This window comes from Myotis davidii, unplaced genomic scaffold (assembly GCF_000327345.1).
Source record: "Myotis davidii unplaced genomic scaffold, ASM32734v1 scaffold330, whole genome shotgun sequence".
Classification (NCBI taxonomy): domain Eukaryota; kingdom Metazoa; phylum Chordata; class Mammalia; order Chiroptera; family Vespertilionidae; genus Myotis; species Myotis davidii.
The window spans coordinates 7533831-7543878 of NW_006283770.1; the positions used below are offsets into that span (position 1 = coordinate 7533831).

Here is a 10048-nt window from a genome sequence, read left to right on the forward strand (position 1 = left end):
AGGCCAGGGCGAGGGACCCCACTGGTGTATGAATATGTGCACTGGGCCTCTGGTATATTTATAAATACTTACCTTCTCATTGCAATCTTTGTATCATCACCCAGACTGTTTTTATATCAAAAGTAAGTCTCATAAACATGATTCTTGCCTATTAGTAATCATTTCAGTGATCCATATAACTATTAGATGCCTGATAGTGGAAAAACTAATATTTTTTGCATCTAGGTTGGTTAAGATATTTTATAGCACTTTAAAATGACACCACATTAATGCAATTTGAGTGGCTTTTTTGACTTTTAAAATTGACATATGGTTCAGATGGCTTTCTACTAAGAAAGCTGATAATTTATGTTGTTTGAAATTTGTATTCTTTTTTCTATAACATAGACATCAGTTTTAGAAATGAAATACTCCTCATTGTTTCTATGGCTATATTATATTTATCTTTACGTACATTTAGTGACATATCATCTTTTCCAAGAGTATAACCCAGAGAAATACCTCTTGAATCTATTATGAAATTTCTCATACCCAAATCCTAGTAGGTAAAAACCAAAGGACTTGTATGCATGCATATAAGCATAACCAATGGACACAGACACCAGGGGTTGAGGGCATGAGTGGGGGAAGGGTAACGTGGGGACAAGGACACATATGTAATATCTTAATCAATCAAAAAATATATTAAAAAAAAAGAATCTGTAAGGTATGCATGTAAAAGAAGTGTAAAGATGCAGACAGTAGAATTATTGGTGGTTAATAGGTTACCCAGCATAAAATCACAGAAACAGGCAAGGGAAACTGCAATCAGCTATACTGTCCTTCCTACTCAGCATTCTGGCAAACGATCAAGTGGGTACTCGGGCAACAACTAAATTACAAATCCAGAAGGTAAAGCTAGAGGTATACTTAGTAAAAAGGCCGAATCTCAGGCCCTACTTGAGACCTCCTGAATCAGAATCCACAGTTTAACAAGATCCCCAGGTGATTTACATACACATTAAATTCTGAGAAGTACTAAGCCAGTAGATTGCTAATTTACTCACTGGAGAAAACCATCATAATTGTCTGGTGTCCTGATTAAATACTATACCATAATTATATTTTGATTCTTTAAAAGCAAACATTTTAACCCCATATTCCTCCCAAACCTAAAAATATTAATCCCACCACTTTAAAAGCCTGGGAGAAGAGCCCCGGCCAGTGTTGCTAGAGCATTGGCCCTCACACCAAAGGGTTGCAGGTTCAACCCCAGCCCCCAGGTTGGGGCATGAGCGGAAGGCAATCAATTGATGTGTCTCCCTCACATCGATGTTTCTCTCTCTTTCTCTCTCCCCGTCTCTCCTTCTCTTTCACTCTCTCTAAAAATCAAGGGAAAAAAAGATCCTTGTGTGAGGATTAACAACAACACAAAAGCCTAGGAGAGGAAAAGTAAAATGGAGAAATCTATTAGAAATAGGGTAATTCGAAGGAAGGCAGCATCAAAGAACAAAAACACTTAAGACAACACTCCCCAGAACAATGATCATTAGTATAAAATGATAAAATATATGAGAACTTTATGTTAATCAACAATGTCACAATGTATAAAAATATTGTTGCATTGCTGTAATATATTAAAATTAAATATCTACATTGTACTTTCCAGTATATAAAATGCCTTACCATATCCTATCTTATTATTAGTTGTATTATTTTTTTGGGGGGGGGGTCTAAACAATTTTTTATAAGACTGATAAATAACCTCATTCTTTGAAGATCCTCACGAGCTTTAGCTAATGCAGCTTCAGCAGACAGTGCCCTGGCTTCCATATGTTTCAATTTTTCAACAACAGAGGTATTTTCACTGAGTCCATTGGGGAATGAGAATGGGACTGACACTGGTTCATAAAGATCTTCTACATCTAAAGATATAAATGGACATTATCAGGACATCTTATAATAAATATATAAATATGTTAGGAATACATACATACTAAATGCCTATTATGCAGCCACTTGAAAAAAATTAGTAAAAGTGCTTTAAATCAATGTATAAATCCAAACTGCTTCCATATGAATTTAAAGAGCATGCTGTTAGTCTATGTTTTACATTAGTTGGCTAAATTAAAAACATAAATAAGCATTAATTATACGGAACCAAATACCAGAACCAAAAAGTGCAAGGAAAAAAACCCTAATATTTATTATCAGCTACCTTCCATGTACATGCATTACATTTCAGTTAATCCTCAAAGGAAAGCTAAATTGTAAATAATTATCCCTGGATTAATGCATGGGAAAAATAAATTTTAGAAAAATCAAGCGACTAGCCCAGCCGTGGGCAAACTACGGCCCGCGGGCCGCATCCGGCCCGTTTGAAATGAATAAAACTATTGAAAAAAAGAACCGTACCCTTTTATGTAATGATGTTTACTTTGATTTTATATTAGTTCACACAAACACTCCATCCATACTTTTGTTCCGGCCCTCCGGTCCAGTTTAAGAACTCATTGTAGCCCTCGAGTCAAAAAGTTTGCACACCCCTGGACTAGCCCAAAGTTATACAGCTGTTTAATGAAGGAACTAAGATTCAAACTCATGCCTGCCTCAATCACTTGGTTGTGGTCTGCTGGATTCCTCCACTGAAAAGTTTACATCTCCTTTGTAATTAATAAATTGCTTGGGCCCTGCTGGTATTGCTCAGTCCTTAGAACATTGGCCAGTGCACTAAAGGGTTTTGGGTTTGATTCCCAGTCATGGGTATGTATCTGGGTTGCAGGTTTGATCCCAGGCATGTGGGAGGCAACAAAATGATGTGTCTGTATCATATCGATGTTTCTCTCTCACTCTTCCTCTCTCTCTCTCCTCACCCCATTCCCTCCCTTCCATCCTCTCTAAAAAAAAAAAAAGAAAGAAAAATCCATGGAAAAAATATCCTCAGATAAGGATTAACAAAAACAAAAATAAAACAAATTTCTTGGGACAATACTTTGAACTATGCAAATCATGTTCCACTTTAAATATTTGTACACTAGTAACCCTCAAAACTGTCAAGGTCATCAAAAACAAGGAAAGCCTGAGAAACTGTCATAGCCAAGAGGGGCTTGAGGAGACATAGCAGCTAAATATACTGTGTATCCTGGAACAGGATCTTGGAACAGAAAGGGAGAGTAGGGAAAAACTAATGAAATCTGAGTGAATAAAATGGAGTTTACTTTTTCTTTAAGTTCAGTATAGTATTTGAAACATATTCCACAAAGGATGTATTCATCTTACCAAACTGAAGTAAAAGGTCATCTTCTAATACTGGCTTCAAATACTCTTCTTTTTCCCAAGGCACTGGATTACATATGGAATTCATATACTCAACTGTAGGATTCTGGATGTAAAATTAATTGCATGTTTTTTCAATGCATATAATCATAAAATTCCCTTAGCAAAAACTAGGAAAATTAGACAGAAAAGGAAATCATGCTGACATTACACAAAATCTCTATTTAAGGAGTCTATGTTCAATTGTCATTTCCTTAACTTGATTGGATGACTGCTGAATCAATGGTATCACTGCACAATTTTATATTGTTGGGATCTGGAGGAAGTGGCAATATAAATACTCATTTGAATAGAACAGAAAGAAGAACGAAGTATTTGAAAAATAGAACAAAGAAAGCAACCACAGTACTTGAAATCACACTAGAAATTATTTCTGATTTTCAGAAACTTTCAGTATTTCCCTTTATCTGACTCTGAATTACTTTTTTATATAAGACTGATGATTCATCTCTTAGATGCAGTTAAAAATGACACTTATTAAGCATGATGTGCATCCATTTACTTCAGGGGTGGGGAACATTTCACCCTCCGGCCTCTAAGGCTCATGAAATCATTTTGTCTGGCCCTGCCAAGGTATTAAGGGTGAGTTAATTAAATGTTTGACCAAATATAGCAGGCTAATTTTTAGGTTGATAATTTTGGCCCACGAATGTTATAAATATCCAAATAGCCCCTGGCAGAAAAAAGGTTCCCCAACCCTTGATTTACTTGGTCCTGTATATTGTGTCATTTCCTAATGTCCATGATTCCAATATGATGACTGACAAATTTAAAACAGTTTCTTGTAAAGTAGTTCTTTGTATTCTTTTAGTCACCACTGGTAGCAGTATTTCTTTAGTTTCAAAACAAAATTGTAAATTAAGCACCAACTTACCTTAAGCCTAATAAAATTTATTAGTTTAATGTATCCATAGAATTCAAGTCCTAAAAGGGGAAAAAAGATAATTTACCTATTTTAACATGAGTTTTGTTTAATTGACCTGTTTTATAGAGGCTTCTCTGGTTAGACAATAAAACATTTCTGTCCTCTAAATCAGCGGTCGCCAACCTTTCTTTCGGACCTCATGGACCACTGGTTGGCAACTACTGCTCTAAACTAAAACTTGTAATATTTTTAATTTCTTATTAAGAACTAGAAATAGTATTTTGATACTTCTGAATATTGTAATTGAGAAACAGCTAGCATAGATGACAATTAATATTTTCCTTGCATTTCTAATATGGGAAATTAATTTTTAGAACTCTTCTCATTTCTAAGAGCATTACAAATCAGGAAACTTAGGTCACAGACTTTGCCAAGTATAGGGCAGTTGATATTAGAACTGAAAGTTCCTACACCCCAGTTTTTACAGTGCCTACCAAATTATAATTTAGCCAGAATCTGGAGTATACGAAGTATATTAACTTTAACATTAAGTTAAATGATGCATATTGAAAAACAATGAAGCTTGTTATCTGGTTCTCATATATTTCCAGAAATGAAACAGCATTTAAACAGGGGAAAACAGCCTTGGCTGGTGTGCTCAGTGGTTAGAGCATCAGCCAAAGCACTGAAGGGTCTCGGGTTTGATTTCCAGTCAATAGCATATCTAACAGATTTCTCCTGGAAAATGTTGTATAAAGAACATAATGGCATACAAAATGTTTTTATGTGCATAATCTATAATAATAAAAGCATAATATACAAATTGACCAAATGGCTGAACAGCAGAAGGACCGTCCAGACGACCTTCTGAACGAAGCTGGGGCTGTGAGAGCCAAGGCAGCCGGGGCTGCGAGGGCCTACCCTTACAAGAATTTCATGCATTGGGCCTCTAGTAGCATATAAAAACCCCTATGTGGTAAGAAAAAAATCCTATATAATAAAAGCCTAATATGCAAATTGTTCAACCAAGAGTTCTATTGCTTGCTATGATGTACACTGACCACCAGGGGATGGTGCAGAACATGGCAGGCATCAGTGACATGGTGCTGGTAGCAGGTAGCAGTGGAGGTGCTGCTGACCCTAATGGGCCCTGACGAGAATGGGACTGCAGCGGGATGGTGGAGCAGGTGAGCAGGTGGCGCCAGGCCAAGGTGGGTGCGAGCAGGGGCCTGATCGCCCCGCCGATCACCCCATAGATGGCAACCAGCGGCGGGGGGCAGGGCCGCCACCTAGCTCCCAGGTGCTGAGGGAGCCAGGCAGGGGCCTGGCCCAGATCGATCACCCCGTAGGTGGGATGGTAGAGCAGGTGAGGGTGTGGCACCAGGCCACGGCAGGAGGCCAGGCTGGGTTACGGGGCTACAAGGATGGGGGCACAAGCTGGGGCCCGATCCCCGCAAGCCACCCCGAGGGACCCCACCCGTGCACGAGCACTGGGCCTCTAGTACAAAGTTATATTTACAGTATGATTCCAAGTCATAATTTAAAAATGCATGTTAAAAACATGAAAAAAATCCAATGAGACTGTTATCCATGCCTTTCAAAAGTAGTTGCACTTAAATTTATAAACATATTATGACACATTTATCTAATGTCCTATGCAGTTGTTAGTAAATACAGAGGCCAAAAAAATAATTCTGTACTTAATTTTAGTGGAACAGTGCAGGTCTTCTATGTCCATTTAAAGAAGTGGAAAGCTTTATTAGTAAAATAGGTTTGATTAAATTCAAGTCTCAAAAGAATTATCTAAATAGTTTACTTACCACCTTCATTTCATCAATCCTTTTTCTATAATCTCTTACCAAACTCCTTATAAAACTTGACCTTGTATGCCTTGAATTTCACATGCTTTTTCACATAAGTTGTCTTTTTTCATAATGTTCCACCTCCTTTCCCAAGTCCACCTTTCTGCTTGCTCTCATTAATTCTAATATATTCTCTTGCTCTCCTTAATTCTAATATGATAAAAATGCAATCATTATATTGACTTCCTTTTGAGCTGTGAAGTCAATATAAGCTTACAGTGAAATCCTATCTAGAAGAATCACTTACATTTAATCTTTCCTCTAAGGCAGGGGTGGGCAAACTTTTTGACTAAAGGGCCACAATGGGTTCTTAAACTGGACCGGAGGGCCGGAACAAAAGCATGGATGGAGTGTTTGTGTGAACTAATACATGTTAACACTGCTGCTGGTGAAGGAGTGGAGGGGAGAGCAAGAGAACCATCCGCTCTTTCGGCTCCGCGGGCCGGACAGAACAGCCGAACGAGCCGGATCCGGCCTGCGGGCCATAGTTTGCCCACGGCTGCTCTAAGGCCACTGCCAAAAAAAGATAGGTTGTTGCTATATATTTCACTATTGTTTAGAAAAGGAAAGGTCTGGAAAAACAAAGTTTGAACCTAAGTTTCACAACTAAAATTTTCCTTATTCTAAAAAATACTCACCATGTTTATGGACCATGGTATCGATATTAAATTGATGCTCAGACTTACAGTGTGAAAACGTTTCTTCAGCAGATGTAAATAACCTGAAAAATCAAGCAATAAATAGCTTCATGAAAAAGTCCCCAAGAAGTCTAAATATTGATTTTATGTTAAACATACACTCCCTTTACCCCCTGAACTTGCTGGTTTCTAGTTTTATTCCCAATTAAGAACATTGTCAACCTGTGGGTCGCGACCATCGGAAAACACATATAGCATATCAGATATTTACAGTACAAATCATAACAGTAGCAAAATTACAGTTAGAAGTAGCAATGAAAATAATTTTATGGTTGGGGGTCACCACAACATGAGGAACCATATTAAAGGGTCGCGGCATTAGGAAGGTTGAGAACCACTGTAGGGAATCAGTTCTTCTCAGTTCCTTTTTACACCTAAAACAAACCAACTCCCCATTAAATGTCAAAGGTAATTTATTTGCCAATTAAAAGCACCGAATTTACCAAAAGGCTTTTAAGAAAGAGAACTCCCTTTGATAGATTCCGTTTCTCTCAAGATATGAAAATTCCCTACATAAGACTCCTCTCTCCTCTTACGTGTCAATTCTGTTTTTGGAGGCTTTGAACTGGCAAAGCTGAGTACTTTCAGAAATAAAGCACACAATGTAATTTTACAGCTGGCCTATTCCCCAAGTGCCGGACTTCAAAGGTGACCTTGTAGTGTTCCCAAAGTACTTGCATTACCGACACTGTGAGGACCAAGTCTCTCAGTGATGAGACCCGCAAAACTGAAGGACGCAAAGCAGACACACAGCACAGAAGCCGTGCGCCTCTTTTCTATGCCTCGCACAGCGCCATGCAGCAATTAGCTCTCAATAAATGTTTACCAAGACCCGTCCTTTTTGCAGTATTGTTGCAGCCTGTCACAGAGAAGTCCATCCTGATGCTCCACAAATGTCACAGTGCCTGGAGGATATGTAGACATTCTACAGCTGCCCCAATGAGGCCACAGGTGCGAACAATGATGAATCCAGAGGCGCTAACCTACCACCAAACCAGCACCATGCCCAGATTTAAGGAAAACTGGAAAATGTTTATTCAGGTGACCCTGGCCGATGCCACACAGGCCTCTTTCATGCCCACATGCCAGGACAGCAGCCAGAGTCAATGCTTGTGGAGACGAACAGGCAGAATTGTACGTGGAAAGAATGTGGGTTAGGACAAACCACAGCTGTGTGACCTTGAGCAAGTTACTGATATCGGAGCTTTTTTTTTTTTAACCTAAGTGAAAAGGCATCAATTCCTTCCCCTTCAACAGTGTGGGAGCCCTACCGAAAAAGGGTTACTCTTTAAACTAGAGGCCTGGTGCATGGATTCGTGCACCAATGGGGTCCCTCAGCCTAGCCCAGTGGTCAGCAAAGTCATTAGTCAACAGAGCCAAATATCAACAGTACAACGATTGAAATTTCTTTTGAGAGCCTAATTTTTTAAATCTTAAACTATATAGGCAGATATATTGTTATTAACTTAATTAGGGTACTCGTAAGCTGGCCTTTGCTAAAAACGTCCTCAACCTGATTGAGGTACGTTCGCTGAGGTCGACCCCTTCCAACTCTCCCATCCACACTCGTCTCATATACTTGTTTTAGATAGACAAGTGTGGACGGGAGAGTTGGAAGGGGTCGACCTCAGCGAACGTACCTCAAAACAACGTACCTCTCCTGCGCTGTGTATCCCGCTGCCAGCCTGCGCCTTGTCTCCCATCGCCTGACCGACCTATACCCCCCACTTCTTCTAACACCACTTCTTCAAAATAGACTCGCCCAGGGCAAAAACTGACTTCTGCGCATGGGCCATGAAGTTTTAATCGCACTGTACGTGTGCGCCCGCATGTGGTATTTTGTGAAAGAGCCACACTCAAGGGGCCAAAGAGCCGCATGTGGCTTGCGAGCCGCAGTTTGCCGACCACAGGCCTAGGCTGTGCCCCTCTCAATTTGGGACCCTTTGGGGGATGTCAGACTGCTGGTTTTGGCCCGATCCCTGCAGTTCAGCATCCCTAGGGATGTAGTAGTGCGCAAAGTGGCAGGCGGCTGGGGAGGAGCCCAAGCCCAGGCGGGCACCACACCATTCCCGCTCATTCTGGCCCCACTGCGCCTGCTGCTGCCTCCATTCGCTCAGTAGCACTGCCAGAGGTGGGAGAGGCTACCACCACCAAGGCAGCGCTGGCCAGCCATGAGCCCAGCGTCTGGAGCCTGTCAGCCAGCTGAGTGGCGCACTGACCACCAGGGGGCATCTCCTGTGTTGAGTGTCTGCCCCCTAGTGGTCAGTGCACATCATAGTGACTGGTCGTTTGGTCACTTAGGCTTTTATATATATAGATCAGTGATGGAGAACCTATGACACGAGTGTCAGAGGTGACACGCGAACTCATTTTTTTGGTTGATTTTTCTTTGTTAAATGGCATTTAATTATATAAAATAAATATCAAAAATATAAACCTTTGTTTTACTATGGTTGCAAATATCAAAAAATTTCTATATGTGACACAGCACCAGAGTTAAGTTAGGGTTTTTCAAAATGCTGACACGTTGAGCTCAAAAGGTTCACCATCACTGCTATAGACGGTTCAGACGAAGTACTGGACCTAAGAAGCTCTCTGCTGGTCAGGGATCACAGAATGGTAAAGCTGGAAGGGTCCTCCCCAGAGATTATTGTTCAGTGACTCTGAAACCTGTTATTGGTTAGTCACCTGAGATGGGGCCTTTATAAAAAGAGAGATTCCTGGGTCGCAATCCTGACCTAGAAGGACCGTGGTGCGGAGTTCCGCATCTGCGTTCTTTCCTAAGTGTTTCAGGTGACACAGGTACGCAACCAGGATTGGGAACCACGGATCCAGTGCAAAACCCTCTCGTGTTACACAGGGGAAACCGAGGCGTCCGAAGACCACCGGCTTCCGGGCCATGGCTCCTCCCTCCATACCATCTGGGGTCTCCCTTCTCCACAAGCCCGCTCTCCAAACCACGGACGGGAGAAGGCGAGGGCAGGGCACGTGGACCCACGTGGCCCGGGCACCGCTGGGCGCGGAGCGGACGAACCTGTCACAGAACAGGCAGGGCGTCTGCTGCTTGTCGTGGGGGAGCTCAGCATCGTCCTCGTCCTCCCAGGCGGCCTCGTCCCCACTGTCTGACAGGTCCGGCAGGTCCTCCTCGTCCTCCACGGCGCCCCGGCCGCCTAGCACACGCAAAAGTCAGCCCCGCTTCGGACGCCAGCGCCCGCCCGGCCCCGCGCACCAGGAGGAGGGCGGGGAGAGGCTCCACCGCAGGGGAGCGCCGCCCGCGTCCCGCTCCCCGGCACCTCCCGCATCCCCTC

General features: G+C 41.8%; 1 protein-coding gene across 1 annotated transcript in view; it reads right to left on the reverse strand.

The window, feature by feature from the left end:
• Nucleotides 1-9936, reverse strand: part of PRMT3 (protein arginine methyltransferase 3) — a 95710-nt gene extending 85774 nt beyond the window's left edge. The window contains exons 1-5 of the mRNA XM_006753970.2: nucleotides 9775-9936; nucleotides 6681-6763; nucleotides 4190-4239; nucleotides 3259-3361; nucleotides 1745-1904 (exon numbers count right to left, since the gene is read on the reverse strand). Of these exons, the coding sequence (XP_006754033.1) occupies nucleotides 1745-1904; nucleotides 3259-3361; nucleotides 4190-4239; nucleotides 6681-6696 (329 nt within the window). The 5' untranslated portion in view covers nucleotides 6697-6763; nucleotides 9775-9936. The remainder of the gene's footprint in view (nucleotides 1-1744; nucleotides 1905-3258; nucleotides 3362-4189; nucleotides 4240-6680; nucleotides 6764-9774) is intronic.
• Between the last annotated feature and the right edge of the window lie 112 nt (nucleotides 9937-10048).